At 37.6% G+C, this 20,659-nt stretch overlaps 1 protein-coding gene across 1 annotated transcript in view; it reads left to right on the top strand.

Annotated features, from left to right (window-relative positions):
* cd81a (CD81 molecule a) overlaps window positions 1–19,634 on the top strand; it is a 31,926-nt gene extending 12,292 nt beyond the window's left edge. The window contains exons 3-8 of the mRNA XM_026937515.3: window positions 13,857–13,954; window positions 15,049–15,123; window positions 15,267–15,380; window positions 16,264–16,356; window positions 16,562–16,645; window positions 17,584–19,634. Coding sequence (XP_026793316.1) covers window positions 13,857–13,954; window positions 15,049–15,123; window positions 15,267–15,380; window positions 16,264–16,356; window positions 16,562–16,645; window positions 17,584–17,646 — 527 coding nt within the window. The 3' untranslated portion in view covers window positions 17,647–19,634. The remainder of the gene's footprint in view (window positions 1–13,856; window positions 13,955–15,048; window positions 15,124–15,266; window positions 15,381–16,263; window positions 16,357–16,561; window positions 16,646–17,583) is intronic.
* Window positions 19,635–20,659: the final 1,025 nt, after the last annotated feature.

Genomic DNA, 20,659 nt, shown 5'->3' with positions numbered 1-20,659 from the left:
TAAAGAAAATTATAGCTTTGTGTTAGGCAGTTTACCTAAAGTTTGTAAACATATTCAGTAGGAGCGACAGTTCTATCTGATGTTTGATTTCAGTGTATCATAGTTCTTATGCGATGAGGGGAAACTAATACAAAGTGCTGTGTATTGTATTTTATGATCATGTGCCTAGTGTGCAGCAAGGTCACTGTCTGTGTCTCAGAGGTTGAAAAATAAAGAAGTAATGATGACCTCACTATTTATTTTATCATAAAAATAAATAATTTTTTAAAATGTGTTCATCACTTGATGCTTTCAGGAAACTCAATCACCCTCTCCCATGACTGTTTTTTCCAGATTGAGGAAATATTTCCACAAACATCAGCTTTTTCATAGTTACGCCATACCTCTAAAGAATTCTGAGGCACTTTCATTCACTTTTTATTTCCCTACCACACTTTGTCCTACTCTTTTCTTTCGTTGCTGTGTTTTGGTGGAATCTTGGCACAGTTACCGGAGTTTTCCAGCATGATTACATTTCCTGCCTTATGGAAAACTCCATTCCTCATACAAATCCAAATGCAAACCCAAGTCTTGTTAATATTAGGCTTGTAGCTGAAGGAGGTTGCTGCTAGTGGCAACAAGGAAGGAACTGCCCACGAGCCTTAAGCAAAGGGGATCTATGTGTTTTTCTCCCTTTTTAGCTTCCTCTCTTTATTGGGAATAAAGAGGATTGGTTGAAAACTGAACCCCTCTATTTTCAGTGTCCTGAATTATCTCTATTGTGCACAGTTAGAAGAGCTCTGTTTGCTGAAAGGGGGAGCTGAGAAGGAGGGACTTGTCTGAGCTCTTGTCTAAATTCCCCAGTGCGTCAGTCAAGGTATTTCCTAAACATTTAAGCCCTGTTCGAAAATGTGACTCACTGTGTGTTTGTGCGTATTCATGTCTGCACATGGGTTCATGAGAAGCTGAAAGAGTAATCACACCACTGCTGGATGTGGCTGGAGAAGTCATGGGTGTGGTGCATATGCTTTGAAACGGAAGTTTAGAAGTGCAGGTGCTAAGCAGTGTTCACTCCACTTAACAGTGAATCAGCTGCTGAAGCAGCAGCAGCACGTTCATAACTCCAGTATCTGCAAAGTGGTTTAACCAGGCCTTGACCTCTTAACCTGTAGGCTCCAGTGAGCTCATGGGGACACAGCGCCTATTGTGGAACTCTACGGGTGGCTGCGCTGATGTCTGGGAACAGCTGCAGGTCACACACTAGAGGAATGGGCGGGAATGCAGGGCTAAATGTAGTTCAACCAAATATATGTGGTGGCCTGGGAAACCCCTTTCTGACGTTCTGAAAATTTCCTGAACTAAAATACATTTCTCTTTTGCCCATATCTCAGCCACAAATAATGTTCTAGCATTTTAAATTCTGGTTAAAAATGAAAAAGAAGAAAATCACACGTGATGATTTCTTTCCAATTTCACCGAAAGATGCCCCACCTACCTCTACTTTTATTACCTTAGTTACCTCTGGAAAATCAACATTACTGCCTAATTTTAAAGAATTATAATTTTATTGGCAAAAAAAAAAAAACTCTCGCTTTGATCACCATCGTCATCCACAGTCTCTTTCTCATCACCTGAGGTAAAAATCACTTATGGAATTTAAACAGAAGCCTCATCGTTGTCTCTTCACTCAACTGATTGATCTCTGTTAATGAGAGAGAGGCCACGGAATTCGGACAATTTAGCCAACTTTGGAGCCCTTTTTCTGGTTAAAACGATGTCTCAGGTGCTGCTACAGAGCTGCTTATGTTTCCATCAATCATTTTCCTTGGGTCAGAGACTTTTATTTATTCAGTCAAATATTTGGGATGTATTTATTTATTTTTAAGATATGATGAGCCTGTAGTACATTTTGTTTGCAACATTAAACCTCTTTGTAGCTATTTTTTGATTTAATTAGTTTTATACAGTTTTATGATTCAGAAATATAAAAGTCTTTTCAGTCATAATTTTTCTTCATTTAAATTTTGTTCACAATAATCTGAGAATCAAATTGTGAAGTGAGCATTGTGAATCAAATCGTTACACCCCTATCATTTAAGCATTTTAAAACTTTGCTGTCATTTGTACAGAGTCTATAAGCGATATTCTCTGTTTTGATAATGACGTGATGCTGCATGAGCTTTGCGAGCATTTTTGGAAACGTTGTTGGATTACAAACTAAATTGATTAGGCTTGTGTAATTTCATTATGGCACATACAGTCAGGTCCGGAGGTATTTGGACAATGACAGAGTTTTTGTGAGTTTGCCTTTATTTACCACCACAATGGATTTGAAATAAAACAATCAAGATGTGATCGAAATATAGACTTTCAGCTTTATTTTAAGAGATTCCACGAAAATATGGCATTTACCATTTAGGAATTACAGCCATTTTAAGCAAAGTACTTCCATTTTCAGGGGCTCAAAGGTATTTGGACAATTGACTGACAAGAAGTTAATTGACCGGGTGTGGTCCATTCCCTCATTACTTCAAGACAAATGAAGCAGATAAAAGGTCTGGAGATGATATCAGGTATTGAGTTGGCATTTGGCAGCTGTTCCACTGGAGCTAGCAATATGAAGTCCAAGGAGACCTCAATGCAAGTGAAGGAGGCCATCATTAGGCTGAAAAAACAACATAAATCTATAAGAGAGATAGCAAAAACCTTAGGTGTGGCCAAATCAACAGTTGGGTACATTCTTAAAAAGAAAGAAAGCACTGGTGAACTCAACAACATCGAAAGGCCTGGAAGACCATGGAAGACAACTAAAGTGGATGATCGCAGAATCCTTTCCTTGGTAAAGAAAAACCCCTTCACAACATCAACAGAAGTCAAGAATACTCTGGAGAAGGTAGGCGTATCGTTGTCAAAATCTACAATCAAGAGACGCCTTCAGGAATGTAAATACAGAGGGTTTACAACAAGGTGCAAACCACTGGTAACATTCAAGAACAGAAAAGCCAGATTAGACTTTTCCAGAAAACATCTAAAAAAGCCTCCCATGTTCTGGAATAAGATTCTTTGGACTGATGAAACCAAGATTAACTTGTACCAGAATGATGGGGAGAGAAAAGTATGGGAAAAGAAATGAACAGCTCATGATCCTAAGTATACCGCATCATGTGTCAAACATCTCAACCCAATAGAGCATGCTTTTCACTTACTGAACACAAGACTGAAGGCAGAAAGACCCACAAACAAGCAGCAACTGAAGGTGGCTGCAGTGAAGGCCTGACAGAGCATATCCAAAGAGCAAACTCAGAATTTGGTGATGTCCATGGGCTCCAGACTTTAGGCAATCATTGACTGCAAAGGATTTTCATCCAAGTATTAAGATTATGGTTATATTTACAATTATGTCACTTTGCCCAAATACCTTTGAGCCCCTGAAAATGAAGGTACTTTGTTGAAAATGGCTGTAATTCCTAAATGGTAAATGCCATATTTTTGTGGAACCTCTTAAAATAAAGCTAAAAGTCTACACTTCGATCACATCTTGATTGTTTTATTTCAAATCCTTTGTTGTGCTGTATAACGGCAAAATTACAAAAACTCTGTCATTGTCCAAATACTTCCGGACCTGACTATAGCTCTCAATGGTCAAAGCCTGACATTCAATGTGTGTGAAAAGCACACTTAGCTAGCAAGGTTTTAGACATATTTAGGTAGACTGACTATTTTTACCAGAAGGTTTGTTATTTACCCAATGTGATCAAGGGACAACCAAGGCAAAAATAAAACGTAGTCTAAATAAAAAATATTTCCATGACATTTTGGTCAAATATGTTTGTTTTCTTAAAGTACAGATGTCAGAATAGATTATTAGGCAGAAACTCAATTTGGATAAAACCAGACTATCATCATTCAGATTTTACCACAGTGCATCAGGTACAATGTTGCATGTGTTTTTAAGAATGAAGATGACAGAATGCTTTTGAGGTTTTGGGTTTACAGATGCGTGTGGTAGCACCTCTTCCTCATAGGTTATAGAAACCCATGAGGCTGTAGATCTTATTGTAGACATTATGGTAATCTTCAGTGTCATGGAGAAATGGACTAACAAGTGAACACACCCATCTCGGTTCAATGTGGTCTATAATGTGAGTGTAATCTCTGTGCAAAACTAAATAGAGTGTTGAGCTGGCTCCAGGGCAGAACCCAAGTCGTGCCAGCATTTGCATTTGAGTATGCAAAGCCAGACCTAATAGTCTGTCGGAATAAGTCTGTATCTGTATGTCAGAAACCATCATTTCAACATGTAAACCTATTACACAGGCAAATAACATTAGCATCCATAACCAGCACACAGCAGCCTGTGAAGCTTGTACGATGTTGTAGGATGTAAGTGCATGAGTGCATAAACTCCAGGGGAAAAAAAGGTTGCATGGTATTACTTGCTAACTGTGAGTTTCTACTTACAGTCAAAGACAGTTTACACACATATATGTGTTACCGAGAATAACATGACTCTAGCCACATCTTTTGCATATATTTGTTTAGAGCTGCATGGCATGAATGAAAATAGTGTGTTCACGGAAGGTCTTACACTTTATTATAAGCAAGCTGTCAAACATACCACTGTGTTATGGTTAAAATTAGGCCTGGATCTTTTTTTGTCCAGTGTTATTTTCTCTTTTTTCTGGATCATGCCAGTGAAGATGTAAACCAGATTGTCCTTTTCCACAAGAAAGTCTAGACTTTAGAGCATGCTTCATAATGGCAGGGACACTTTCTCTGTGTTGACCAACTTATGTAGATAAACCTTATGGTTGGTTAAGTAAAACCCATCATTTACTTTGGTTTGCCATTTGTTCTAGTTAAATCTTTTCTACCACCACATTAAGCTTCCTGTAAAACAAGTTGATCAGAATATTTCTAAAGAAAACCAAGCCTTCAGCTTGGGTGAGGTTCGTGGTAGGATGGCACACATCAGGCTTACGGTTATGTTGGGCAATATGGCTTTCCATGTTGAACTCAGCCTGGCATGGCTCACTCCTGTTAGCTCTAATCCACACTGTCATAATACAGGATGAAGGAAAGCAGAGTGATCTTATTAGGTGTAGATAGAGGGCTAATGTGAGGAATGAGTTTAACCCCTTAAAATAACAGGAGCTATTGACTGAATTACAATCCTCACTCTGATAACTACATACACTATATGGCCAAAAGTTTCACACCTGACCATCATACCCATATGTGGTTCTTCCTCAAACCGTTGCCACGAAGTTGGAAGCACACAATTGTCTATAATGTGTTTGTATTCTGTAGTATTAACATTTTGCTTCACTGCAACTAAGGAATCCAAACCTGTTCCAGCATGACAGTGCATACAATCTCGAGGTTCTGCATACAATCTCGAGGTTCATGAAGACGTGGTTTGGAGTGGAGGAATTAAGAGTGGCCTGCACAGAGCCCTGACCTCAACTCCAGTGAACACCTTTGGGATGAATTGAAACGCTGACTGTACCCCAGGCCTCCTCACCCAATTCCAGTGCCTGACCTCACTAATGCTCTGTGGCTGAATGAGCACAAATCCCTAAAGCCACGCTCCAAAATCTAATGGAAAGCCTTCCCAGAAGAGTGGAAGTTATTATAACGGCAAAAGGGAGGGCTAAAGCCGGAATGGGATGTTCAACAAGCACATATGGGTGTGATTGGTCAGGTGTCCACATACTTTTTTCCCTTTATCATACCTTCACTGCAGCTAATCAAGGGTGTGGATCAATTAGTGCCTGGGCGCACAAGATAAGCAGATTTCATGTCTGGGCTATTTTTTTTTTCTCCCCATAGTTGTACAGTGGACAAGTAGATTTAACAACCAGAAAAATAAAAAAAGGACATACTTTTTACTGACTTTTGTAGAACATGTATGGGGCTGTTTTTAAACTTCATGTGCTTCACGCTGGTCCAAACTGAACTCTCTTTCTGAATTCTACCACCTGCTGAACTACACACATCGGCCAAGGCAGTTTTTATTAGGCAGATTATGTTGAAACAGTGAGAAACTAAGGAAAATAAGGTTTTGATGTAAAGCCATCATATAATTCTCCTGCTTACTACACACAGTCACTTTGTGGTTAAATATGTCAAGAAAGTAAAGACGCTACCCTGATATTAAATCTTTTACGTGTACTGCATGGACACAACACCATATCTAGTATTCAATGACTTGTATTTTCATTGAGGGCACAAAGACGATGTGGAACACCATAAACTTTGTTACAAGAGAATGACCATAAACTTAATTGTATCTCCTAGTCTGTATTAATGCACTTAACTAGCTAGCTCTCCATATGTTATTACTTTGCGCTAGCTAACACTTTTATACCTAGTAAATTATTAGTTTCTGGGCAACCAAAACATAGGACTGGGCAGACACATTGGAGCTTTTATGTGCCTGGTGGGCTAGGTAATAAATTTAAAATTTCTCCACCCATGACTACTGAATAAGTCATAGTAGTTACTATGATTAAGACAAGAGCTTAAGGAAAAAAAAAAAAAACATCTAGCAGGTGTCCAATAATCATACACTTGATTATGAATTTTTCCTAGTCTATTTCTCCACTGTACTGCTCAAACCACTGATTTTCCTAAGGAAAAACACATCAGCTCCGTATTGTGTGTGTGGTTAGCCTTGCATGGAGAATGCACAGAAGAGTGCTAGAGGAACCGAGCCTGGTTGGGGTGACTCAATTATCCCTAATGGGAGGAGAGTGATATATCCATAGAAACCAAATTACTTGAGTGCTTCTGCTTTGTTAACGTCTCAGTCCAGCATGGATGAGAGCCTTTTAGAGGCAGAATTCATGCATCAAGCTAATGGACTTCTTAAGCGTTAGGCGTGAATTTTACCGCACTTTATGCCCATTCATAAATCTATGTGAAATATTGCTTTTAAGAACTTAAGAGCAAATCTTAATTAATATTGTGTACATAGCACAACCTAAACTCTATCCAAATAAATTATCATTTGGCAGAATTTTGGAGAGATAAATCTTATTGCATGTTTCTGTAATCTAAAAACTTCATGAAATGTTTTGGAGAAGGACCTTGTAAGTGAAAGCTTTCCTTCAGAGAAAAGAAATAGGGCAAGGTGGAATATAGTGTCCACTTATTTGTGAAATGTGATTTGATTTTTCTAATGCGACGTGGAGAACATAGCCTGGAAATGGTGCACAGCAACAAGTTGCTGATTGGATGTTAGCAAATTATGCCATTGTCTTTATTTAATTTATTTTTGAGACCTGTCATTTTTGTCTTCTTTTTTTATTGTTCTAAACAGTGAAATGAAAGATTCTCGAGCTTAGCTGTTCACAGGTATTTTTCAAAATGTAGCTCTACCACTGGTTGGTGTGTCGTGTCTGTTCTGAATATATTTACTCAAACTCTTTTATCTAAAGCAGTTTACATTTGAGACAGGATAAAGTCCAAGCAGCTGAGATTTAATGGCTTTGCTCAAGGACCCAGCAGTGTCTCTGTATCAGTCTTGGGCTTTGGGAGCTCATAACGTTCCAGTCAGACCGTTAACCGCTAAGCCGGGACCGCTAACTTCATGATCTAAGTTTTTTTCCGTGTTGTCTGTAATGGTAGGAATGGTGGCATGTTATTAAAGTGAGAGCGACTCTTTCTCCACCTCAAAAAAATTGATGGATTTTGAAGATACAGAGTGATTTTGTTATGAGAAATGAACTTTAACTACTCCTAAATGTCTGCTGCAAATCCTCATTAATTACAGTCATGAAGCCATGCTAAAAGAGATCCTATAATAACAGCATTCCAAATCACCTGGGTTAAGGAAGAGAATTAACTTAAACCCGAGTTATTCTAGAAAAGCGTTAGTAGAACCCAAAATGACTGTCTTAAAGCATGGGTGTGGACCTGTTTTGGTTCCTAAGCCTCTGCAGTAGCAGGAACTGCAGTATTCATACTAATGATGAAATGAGACAAATGTGTTTTGACAGTTAAGTTTGCTCATTCTTGAAGGAATGGCGCAAGAACTCTCGCCAGCATGTAGTATCTTATCATGATTACCTTTTTGGTTTTATTTATTTAAGTTTTGTGAAATACTGCCGCCTATTTTCAGTAGGACTGAACTAGAAATTGATAAGCATAATAAAAAAAAAATAAAGGAAACAATTTACTGTCTAATATAGTTAGATAAAATATTTAAAATGATCCAGAATTGTTAAATATTTTACATGATCTGTGTTTGACATATGAGAGATGAATTTTCCTTCTAGGGTTTAAAAAAAAAAAAAAAAGTGACACCATTTTATAATTGCCATTTAAGCACGGTTTGTTATTTAATTCTGGCTAATTCATTTTACCCTTCAGCACACAATGAAGCACAAACTTTTTTGTGGCGCCAGTCATTTCCTATGACACTGCAAGCCATAAGTTTGTGGTTGAGGTGTTAAACATATGCAACCAAACCTAACCCCGTGTGTGTGTGTGTGTGTGTGTGTGTGTGTGTGTGTGTGTGTGTGTGTATACATACATACATACATACATATATAAAGGGCACTGTCTAGTCTGCATGTTATACCCTTCCCTTATGTTTCCTGTTTAAACAAAGTCACTATTACCTCACTTCTTGTGCCACTCTTCCGCTCATTGTGTACACGTGTGTGCATGTATCTGTAGGACAAGAGTCTCCTGGTGTTACTGACTCACACCATCCCACTCCTACTAATTACATAAAAACCCATCCAGAAAAGTTATTTGAAAACTCCCAAACAATATCAATCTGCTTAATAAGCGGCTGTCTGTAGACTGTTATGTTGATTTGATGTATTTTGATTTATTCAAGTTTGTAGCTGGGCACTTGTATTTAAGACCTAACAAGCACTATATTAAGCATTTATATTACAACCAGGAAAATAAGTGCTTTTCTCAGAGGTTATTTGCTGTAATGCTTGCTCATCATAATGAGCACGTGAAGCTGCTTGAAATAATATAGCCGGAATGAGAATGTCAAGTTATTAGCATCTGGAAGCAAGTTGGACTTTGAGTCAAGGGTCAGGACAGTTTATCTCGAATACTGGAGTATGGGTGTAAGCACGCACATCCTCCCTAAATTCTTTTCAAAGGAAGTCAGCTTCTCTAAATTTATACACAAACTCCATCAGCAGTTGATCCAAGGGAAGTGTGTGTATACATGTGTGCCTGTGCAAAGGAATGCTTTCCTATAAGATCTCTGTTTCACTTCTGCTTATCAGGACATACATAAACCACTCTGGAATAATAGAAATGGACCAAAGGTGAAGGTTTTTGTTTATATAATAACAACTTGGTTATATTTGGTTCTTAACTCAATTAAGAAGGGAACACCTACATGTACTGATGTATTACATTACCAGTAAGATGATTATAATCAGTGGAAGCTGGTGAGTAACTATTCTGTCCAAAAGACAGACAAAAAAATGTAAACAGGAAGGGGGAATATGTTATTATGCCTAAATTATACCCAACAAGGCCAAGGTCTGTAGGGCTGGACTCTTGAGGGAGAGGATACAGCCTGACTAACTGACAAAGACAACATTTCTAAAGCGATCGTGTCCTTAGTTGTAGGCAGGAAGCTTGTTGATGTAGGATGGGTGGTCTTAAACAATGCCCACCCTGAAGTTTTCTAAAAACAGCACATCCAAAAGTGTTTTCATCCTTTATGCCACAGCGATTTGCCAGCCTCTCTTTTTTCTTTCTCTTGAAGTTAATTAGACACAAAAAAAAAACAAAACACAAAGCTTACAAAGAAACCTGAAGGCTTTCCCCTGTTGGAAAACTTACTGACCATTACAAAGCACTGACACCAAAGACTCTTCCCATAAATGTTAAAACAACGTGTTCTTACAGCAAACGGCACCATATCAATGATTATGTAGTATGTCTGTCATTCTGGTCCGTACTGAATAAATTGTTACTATAGAACTGATAATGTATTACAATGAGCGCATTAATATAAACCTTCAAATCCATTTTAATTACAGCCGACACTATAACATCAGCTCTGATAGTAAAAGATTAACACCTTCTGACCACTCAGCACTGTGGTGGAATTAATAATGAATAATACTTTAAATATAAGCAGTTGTTTGTGGTTGTAGATTAACTGTAGTTAAGGCATGATACTGTATTTCATGTCACAGAAGAAAAACATAAAACCCATAAAACCCTAGCTCTGGTGTTAAAAAAGGCAAGAGGAAAATTCCATCCAGCCCCCAGTAATGGCCCCTGTTCTCTGGCTAAAAAAAAAAGCCTGCAAGTTCTCTCTCTCTCTCTCTCTCTCTCTCTCTCTCTCTCTCTCTCTCTTGCTCTCACTCTCTGCTTCAAATCATCCCTTTCCACTGAGGTTGTGCTACACCCCATCTGTTTGTGTTTAAAGTCAGTAGAGTGTACACCGTCTGCTCTCTTTCTTTTCCCTTTTCCTTTTTAGGGACCTTGTGTCACTTTTTTGGCTTTTTGCACTATTTCTTGCTTCCTCTTCTTTTTTGTTCATTCTCCACCACTTTTCCAGCGTCCTCATTCTTCAGAGTTAATGGTGCCTAGGGATTTTATTTCATTAGTCTCCATTTCTCCATACTTCGTTTGTCTTGGGTATTCCCACTACATGCCACACCCTGCTCTCTCCCTCTCTTTCTCTTTCTCTTTCTCCCTCTCCCTCAACCTTCTTTGCTTGCTGTTTCGCTGTCCCTGACTGGCTGATTGAACAGTGTTGTAATGCATGACTTTTTAATCTGTGAGAGATGCCATCATTTTCTCTTTATCTGTGGCAGGCGGACCAGGCATCTGCATTCAGAATTAAACAAGAACAGCAGCTGCATTTGACATGACGAATTTCTTTTCTCTTTTTTTTGTTTTGTTTTGATTTTGTACTAAAACAAAAACCCTCCCTCACCTCACCTCACATTTAGCTCTTAAAAGGTCTTAAACCTGCCTTAAAATTGAGCAGACATAAATGGAACATTTTACCCCTCACTTTTTATTTTATTTGGTCACACATGGCTAGATCTCTAATGCGTGTATGTATGCTCACATGTTGTAGTTGGAGAAATATGCTGTCATACTCACAACTTGTTTGTTAACGCTAGCAACCTTTTTCATATTACTTAGTAATCAAATGATTTACCCCTAGGTAAAACAGTTTTTTTGTAGTGTCTGTCTTTTAAGCTGGAATAATACTGTCTAGAACTAGCATACGTGATGACAAAGCAAAATTGTGTTTGCTGTGTAATGAATGTGCTTATTACTGTAACATTTATTAAATGCATCCACTTCTTTATGAAGGAGCTGACCCAGTCATAGCTGTCTGAAAGTTTCAGCCAATGCACATCAGAGACTGACAAAGGCTTTAGTAAGCCTATAAGGACAATGTGTGTAATGAATATTTGTGTAGAGTGATCTGCTATTCCATTTAAGAAGAAATTAATACTTTAATACTACTTAAGTAATTAGTACTAATTTTAGAATCTTAAAAAGAACATGCTGGGGAAATTCAAAGGGGAAAAAGACCAAGACCTTTAATTTCATTGACAAAAACTGTTTAGTTTCAGTTTGCTAAAATGGCTCTAGATTTTAATCAGCTAAATCTAGACTAAAACTCACAATAGCTAAATGAATAAAATATGACTATTGTTAATTCTAAAACTAAAAATCAAATTTGCTGTAAGAAAAAATTAACAGTGAGCTTCACACCTGCATCACGAGCATGACTGTTGTGTTTTATAAGAAGCACGCCCTGATTTGCTTTATCATGCACTCTCATTTGAAAGTATTTAAACTTTTGCATCGATTTTTGATTAACAGAAACAATGTAGAGACCTGTTGACTGCTAACTGAATGAATGCAAGTAGGCAAGTCAATGGTGAGCTTTTTGCCTTGCGAGCAGCTTGATGCTGACATAAACGGAACATTGTGTCTCAGATAAATGTGAGAAAGAGAGAGAAAGTGCAGGGGAAAAGAAGCTGAGCAAATCGGGCTGGATGCATGGAGAGAGAGAGAGAGAAAGAGAGATTGGTTGGTCTGCATTGTCCAGCTGATCAGCATGCCAGTCACGCAGCACTCGCCCTGAGTGTGTCTCAGCGAGCTGTGGGCTGATGGCTGTCTGTGCTCTATGCCAGATACACAACACAATTAAGCTCCCATCCTCCGTCTCTCCATCAATTTCTCTAAACGCTGCTATGCACCATCCATCGAGACGTTACGCAAACCTTTTTAAACTAAGGGATCCAAAATCAAATTATCCCCTGGAGACGACTGAAAGTCAGAGGTAGTATAAAGATGTTAACCTGTCTCCCACCCTCTGCCTGTGCCTTGTTTCTGTTGTTATATATTGTTCCTGGGAAAATTGGGGTTGGTGGATAGTAATGGATGATATGAGAGATGGAGCAAGAAAGAGAAAAATGAGAGAAGGAGAGAGAGAGAGAGAGAGAGAGAGAGAGAGAGAGAGAGAGAGAGAGAGAGAGAGAGAGAAAGGCCACAAAGAGCTCCAGTGCAAGGGAAACTGTCAACTGTTAAGTGACAGTCACTTGTCTGAACATGTTTGGGTAATTATTTTTCCACACTAGCCTCTGATGCAATTTGATGCTTTTAGTTATGGATTTGAGGATGGAAGAGAAAAGAGCAGAGGGAAGGTCATATTCTCAGTTCCATTACAGGATCCTTTATCCTCTTAGTGAAGTGCTGGAATATTTTTGTCTTGTAAATAAAAGTCACCTTTGCAGTTTGGGCTGTATTTGTTGAGGAAACAAAGTACGAGGTGGAGGATGTTGGGAATGATAACTGTTTTTTGTGCTTCTTAAATGAGTCACATGAAACACAGTTGTCGGATCTTGTGTTTGCATTTTTATGCTTTTCATTTACTAGGCCAAATGATTTGCAGTGTTGTGTAATAATGGTATTTTTCTAGTCTTTCTCAGTCTCTGTTTTCTGAGGTCTGGGTATGGTTGCCATGGTTACAGCACTAGTGCAAGCACCAAATCTCTGTAAACAAACTGAGATGTTGGACCCGCAGTTTCATTTCTATTTTTTCCCTCTCTCACTTTTTTATTTATTTTTTTTTTGGTATTGGTGTTTTTTTTTTTTTTTTTTTTTTTTTTTTTTTTTTTTTTTTTAAAGTCTCCTCACCAACACACACATTTGCTGGTTTCCCACTAATATGTCATATAAATATATCAACTGTATCTAACTGTTGTTTGTTTTTATTGTTTTTTCTTTATTATTTGTTGCAGTGGAAAATAAAAGTGAAATAAGGAAGTGTTAACGTTTGCAAAAAGTCACACTCACTAGACAGGGAGGGACTGGGGTGTGAATAAAATTGCTCCCACTCTGACACCTGGTGGTCATAATGGAGTACTACACTCTCAACACTATCATACTGTGACGCTGAGCTCAAATGCTGTTTAAAAGATATTTGATTAAACAAATGCATTATTTTTTAATTTATTTAATGATCTATATATATTTTGCCTTGCTACTTTGTCAAATAGATTTAAATTTGATCGAAGTCCAGTCACTAGAGAGGAAACTTAAATACCACTGGAACAAGAGCCTTAATCTGCATTTACAATTTGGTTACAGTTTGGTTACATTGACATTTAGAGGAGTAAGAACTTATGGTCTAAAGAGACTGAACAGATGATAGATGATCATTTCAGAGTCACAGACTGGAGTGCTAGAGCATGACTTTGAGAATTTGCAGGGAAATGGAAATTTGCAGGAAAAACACCAAAAAACAATACTAGCTTATTTTCCCTGACAAATAGTCAAACTGTTGAAATCACCAAAATGTACTGGGTAAAGAATCCCTAGTATTGACCTGCTTTCTTTCCCTCATGTAGGTGTCTACATCCTGATTGCTGTTGGTGCTGTGATGATGTTTGTTGGGTTCCTCGGTTGCTATGGCGCCATCCAGGAGTCTCAGTGCCTGCTGGGAACTGTGAGTCACTCATTATCCAGTCAGTCCATTTGTCATCTCCCTCAGAGAGACCAAACTGCTTTCACATTTTACTGTTCACTTTTCTCACTTTTTCATACGCAGCTTTTCACAGTTCAGTAATAAATATTGCAGTTAATTTGAACAAGTGCTGCAATCAAGTGCACAGTTTTATTTTTGATCATTTATTCATCTTCCTTAACCGCTTTATCCTGGTCAGGGTCATAATCAGGAACCTAATGTGGGAAAACTAGGCAAAAGGTGGGCGAATTCCCCATGGCGCACACACTCATTCACACCTGAGGTAGCAAATTCACAGCTAATTTGGCATAGCCAATCCACCTACCTTCATGTTTTTTGGACATTGAGAGGAAAACGGGGAACCCGGATGAAACCCACATGAACATGGGGATAACGTTAAACTAGGGGCCCGGGAGCAGTGCTACCCTCTGCAGCAATGTGCCACCCAGCAATGTGCAGACGCAATCTCCTGATCTCCTTCCCTGACAAATATACACTATTAAATTGTACACCAATGCAATGTAAATAGGCTATTTCACCCAGCTGCTAACTGATTAAAACTCCTGAAGTTGTTTTATCTGTCTGTTGTTGCTCGTACAGTTAATGTTGACGTTATTACAAACATGTAACCAATTAAATAGCACATCTAAATATTAAATTACATTGCCATCATTTTTTTTTGCATGCACACAATAATAATAACCATTTCTTGAACTCAAAAGTAAATTTGTAATTTAACACTTTATATGATACTATTTTCACACATTTAATTGTGCTTGCCACAAGATGGTAGAGAAATTCAATATTACTTCATTCTCAGGTGAACATCAAAGCTTTTTTTTTTTTTTTTTTTTAATCCCTTCAACAAAAAATTGTGACTTTCTTGCATAGCAACAAGCCACTCCTTTTATGGGCCATATTAAAAGTGGAAATGTGAAATAATCTAAACAGTATAAAAGATCATTTAAGGTTATTTGTTATCGTAAGTAACATCATGGATGTGAGAGATTTAAGTTCAGTTAGAGTGATGGAAAGAGTAGAGTACACATTATCACTCTGAATTCTCTCCTTCCCAGTTCTTTGCCTGCCTGGTCATCCTGTTTGCCTGTGAGGTTGCGGCCGGTATCTGGGGATTTATTCACAAAGACCAGGTGAGGAGGGAAAACACACTAAATACGTTTTCCATTATTGACATGTACAGATTCAAACATGATTTCACACACTAGTTATAATGTCTATGCATGTGATGAATATGATCATGATCATGAATCATGATTCTCTTCACTGCTTTCAGATTTCTAAAGACGTGATCGGCTTCTATGACACCGTGTATGACCGAGGCAGTCAGGCGCCCGCCGGTGAGAAGAAAGAGGCTGCGGCTGCAGTACTGAAGGTCTTCCACGAGTCTGTGAGTTCACCTAACCTGTCAAGTAGTTTATGCACCACTTTAAGAGTCATGTTGTACTCTGATATACTCTAGTGTTGGTTTTTTTTGTTTTTGTTTTTTTCTAAATATTTTATAGTCCGTTGCATAAGGGATAATTTAAGGGTGAGTGATTTGGCAAAAATATAATATTATTATAAATTCTCAAAGACATTCTGTGATACATGATCTGTATCATGATATACAGGTTTGCTAACAAACTGCCAGCAAAACAGTAGTATTGCTTTTACCTTTAATGTCTACAAAAATATTTTTAAATGTAAGAATTAAATAAATGTTTTTAAAATAAATGTTTCTGAAAATAGATTAAAATGGTTTAACATTACAAAAAAGAAAAACCTTTTAAAATCTGTCAAGATTTTAAGTGTGAAACTGTAACATCAAATCAGCTGCTTCCAGTCAGTTTGTAATTAAAAAAAAAAAAAAAAAAAAAACAGATCTCATGATATCTCAGAAAATTATCGTGACATCATTTATCATGATATCAATGTTATATCGTCATAGCGCCCAGTCACAGGAAAATTTGTTAAGGCTGTTTATTATTTTAGTTATTAAAAGTGTCACTGTCAAGAAGCAGTGGATTTGTCATATAAAATACACCCCTTTTTGCACTTGCTCATGCTTCATTTGGTGGCTTTAAAAATGAATGTATCTAGTAAAGGAATCACCATCTTAATGTTTATCTGAAGCATTAGTTTCCAAAGCCGTTACAGAATCATACGTTATGTCTTGTAACACTTCTTTTACTGGCCAGTCCTTACTTGTCCTGATTGCTTTTTTAACTCCAAGCACTATGTGACACATTGACCTTATTCTATATAAAATGTGCTATCTCTCTGCCTTTCAGCTGCAATGCTGTGGCAAGAGTGATGTCACCTCAATTATTACTGGCTGGACGACCGATCTATGCCCTAAAAAAGAAGGCCTGGGGATCAATCAGGTAAGCCCTGTCCATACATTTAATATTTATTCTTTTACATTCTAGAGTCTTTAGGCCTTTTCTTAAAATGATCTCAACTAGTTCAATTTGTGTATTTTTTTCTGAGAAATAATTTAGTGTTTAGTTTTTTTTGTTGTTTTTATTTTCTTATTTCTGACCACATACACTGAGATGCGTCTGACCAAACCAATATATTCTTTCTCAGAACTGTCACTCCAAAATCAGAGAGCTCTTCAATGAAAAGATCTATCTGATTGGCATTGCTGCCTTGGTTGTTGCTGTCATCATGGTGAGTGATTTTTTGGCCTGACTTGGCTGTCTCCTACAAAAATCATACAGCATGAGTGTTCATTAGTAGTGAGTTGAGATCAGCAGTCTTTGAAATGCAAAACATGTGTTAATTAAGTAATAACTTAATAAAAAAATTCTTATTACCTCAGGCTCACTTGAAGGATGTTTCTGTTTTGCGACTCCATTTTCTGTGTGAGCCCGGATCATCCTGATTGATGATATAAACAGAACATAGTAATTTTCCTTATTCGCAGATCTATCGTTAAAGGATCTTGACTGGTTAATCTGACATGGAGAACATGTCATCGCACATTATGATATAGTAGTGCGATCATTTCATACAGTGTGACAAGTAACATTCTTAAAAGACAGTTGTAATCACATAGTCTAAAACCAGATCAAGAGAGAAAGAGATAGCTCCCAAGTGGGCAGCAGAAAAGCATTCACCTTATAGTTGAAAAATCATGCCATAATGCCACAGCTATCCGTGGCCATGAGCAAAATTTACAGTGATATCTGCGTGGGAGAGACGACATTCTAGCCAATCGTGGGCATCTGTGTTCATGTATGTGGAAGAGGGTTGATTCTTTTGAGTGAAATACACTGGCCCTGTGATGCAGCAGTTTGAAAAGATGCGGCTGGCTGGCTTCAAGTGTCTCAGACGAAGCACCGCTTACCCTTCACCCTTCCCAGTTGGTAGCTGTTGTATGATAGTGGAAATCTGCCTGTTGTTTAACATGTATAAAAGCTGTAAAAGATTTGCATAGGTCTTGTTTAAACATTAATTTTAATTACCGACAAGGAAAGTTTTATTTTAGTTCTTCTCATCCAATTGTCTGTCCTGTTCTGCCTTTGTGAGCCTTGTGTGAGAATATGAATGACTTTTCTAATTTTTACTTTGTTCCTATTTTTTTGTTTGTTTGTTTTTTTTTAAAGATCTTCGAGATGATCTTCAGCATGGTGCTCTGCTGTGGAATCCGAAACAGCCCTGTATACTGAAAGACGATTGGGCAAAGCAGGCTGTGGGTGTGTGTCATCTGGACATACCAGCCAATGAAATTGAAGGAAACTTATTCTCCTGATTAATTTTTGTATCTACCCTAATTTCCTAAAGTAGTCAGTTTATCTTAAGGAACAGATGATTTTATTCTCCAGTGTGTTTTGTTAATATGATACTCTGATTGTCACTGTCTGCAGTTGTGTATGCTGCATGCGCATTCTTGTGGCAACATGACCATGACCATGTCGACAATGGCAGACTAAGACAGAATTATTAGATGCTTACACACATACACAATTAAAAAACAAATTGGATATGTAAAACACATTGGCTATTTACATTCTGTTTTCTGTAGTAATGTTAACAGTGAGGATAATTACTATTGCTATTGGTTTCTTTTATTCTTTTATTATGTACGTAAGACTTTATTCATTTCTTATGTATGTAAAAAAAAAAATAACCTGTATATATTTGCAGCCATTTGGCTTTCCAGCATGGATATTGTAATTGAACAGCCCTATGGACCTTATGTTCTGAATGTGCTTATACGCTTTCTCGAAAAGTCAACCACTAAGAAACAGTATTAGTGAAAAGAAATAAGGTCAGACCTTAAAACATGAATATTGAAGTTTCATTCTTGTACCTTGGTGTAGAATTATGTAATGCCATGTAGCCTTGGCTTCCTTTGTGCCATACATTGTGGGCCAGCCAACTGCCAGAATCATAGTTGTTGCAAGCATGACCATGCTCTGAAATCCTAGCAAGTCTTTAGAAATAAAATAAAATGTCCTCTAATGCTAACGCTGCGACTGTTTGCCCGCATGTTGTCCGCTCGGGGAGGACGGAAACCAGCAGAATCGTTCGCATAGCTATGCCTCATCTGCTGGAGTTCCTCTAACCTCTGACCCCAGTCCACCCTCACGCTCTGACTAACCCAAGCCAAAGCTCTTATATGCACCTCCCAGCCTTATTGACCGAATGTCCTATCTTTCAGAAATTGAGACTGCATTATCTAGTATGTCCTGTTGATTCCTAGTGGAATTTCTTACTCACATATTGTACTCTATATTCTGTATCCATTTGATGGAATGCTGTGCTTTAAAAAAAAAAAAAAAAAAGGATAAATGATGATATTATTGTTTTGTTTTTCTTTGTAGTAACTCCTTTTTTGCCAAATCTTCTGAAATGCTGGGAGTTGCTTAACAATGTCATAGCATCATAGAATCAGTCTACTGAGTGTAGTGTAAGTAAGGCTCTGGTGTGTGAGTGTGTGTTTGATGTATTGATAGTAAAGCCTGTGGGGAAAAATCTAGTTTTTAGGAGTCAACCTCACTTCCACTGCCAGAAACAGGAGTTACTGTACTTCCTCTTCTCTCCACAAGGTGTCACCCAAATAACATTAATTTTCTAAGAGCAGAAACACTTCAACCTTTCTTGACACTTCCATTATCCTTGATTAATATTACTTGAGGAAATACAGCTACATCATATTCATTACATAAATATAATGCACTCTTTCAATCATCTACGTTTCTTTTAACCCAACGCACACACACACACCATGTACATGGTTTCCTAGATACAAACTGTAACTCTCATTTAATGCCTATGCTGATCAAATGTCTTGTAATATGTACAGCTATATATTATTGTACTAATGACCTATGTAAAGGCATTGTGGTATCATATTTTTTTTTCTGGTACTTTTGTCAAATAAAGGACAGAGATTACAGTGAAAGCCAGCCAGGCCGTTGGGATCCTCGCAGGCCAACAGAAGGAGTCCGATATCAGATGGATAATAACAGTTAGGGATTATGTGATGAGAAATGATGGAATTCGTAATCATGAGCTACTGTTTGAACAATGGATTTTCCATTCAGCGGGGCCCACTGACAACTCTCACTCCAATCTCTGTCCTTGTTCACCTGATTCATATAGATTTTTTTTGCCCAAATACTTAGGGATTAAATGTATTTTACAAATAAAACATCTGTTATGTGTTCATTTCAAGTGCAAATCACAGACTACAAGTACACTATATGGCCAAACGTATGTGGACACCTGACCATCACAATTATTAACCTGTTCCAAAGTTTGCCCCTTTTCGCAATAATAACAGCTTCTACTCTTTTTGAGAAGGCTTTCTGCTAGATTTTGGATTATTAATGAGGTTGGGCACTGATGGTTGGGTGAAGAGGCTTGGCACACAGTCAACATCTTAGTTCAAGTGAAGGGAAATCTTAATACTACAGAATACAAAGACAGTTTATACAATAATGCGCTTTTAACGTTGTGGCAACAGTTTGGGGAAGGCCCACATACTTCTGGCTATATACAGTATATAATATGTTGGTTTTAACATAGAATATGATACAATTGTAAAATGTAAATAAATTAGGATAAAATAGACTGTGACTTTATTTAATCCTTAGAGTTTAGGCCTAAGCAGTTGCTTTATGTGGTCATGTTCAAGTGAAAGCATTGCTAATTTAAGAATGTATCTATGCATTTAGAAAAAAAGAACAGAATTTCAACCTGATTACTTGAAACTTAGCTATAATAGGAGTCTAATTACAGATGTTCTGTCAACAATCACCCCAACTGCTTTTCGTTCTTTTGTCACTACTGGAAAATATGTAGAAATTGTCTGCGGTAATGACGCATACATTAAAAATGGAATGGATAAGGTGAAAAAAAAAAAAAAAAAACACTGGAATTTTTATATTCACCCCTTCTATTCACTGATGTATCAGGATAGTCATTGGTTTCAACTGTGTAGTTTGCACTCCTACTTGTTCTAAATTTCCAGAAGAGATGTTGGTTTTGAAAATACTGTCATGAAGATTTACCTTTTCTAAAACTATAAGCGTTACCCTGAAGTGAACTCAAAAGAGGAAGAGACCTTTAAAAAAGATTCTCAGGATTGTGAATCATGGGGAGGCTTTTGTACAGAACTGTGGACGCTGACCAACATGGTGACTTGTCACATTTATGGGCTGGGTGTGTCTGACT

This window comes from Pangasianodon hypophthalmus, chromosome 25 (genome assembly GCF_027358585.1).
Source record: "Pangasianodon hypophthalmus isolate fPanHyp1 chromosome 25, fPanHyp1.pri, whole genome shotgun sequence".
NCBI lineage: Eukaryota > Metazoa > Chordata > Actinopteri > Siluriformes > Pangasiidae > Pangasianodon > Pangasianodon hypophthalmus.
Note: the sequence above shows the minus strand (reverse complement) of the source record. Positions and strands in the feature narration are given on the sequence as shown.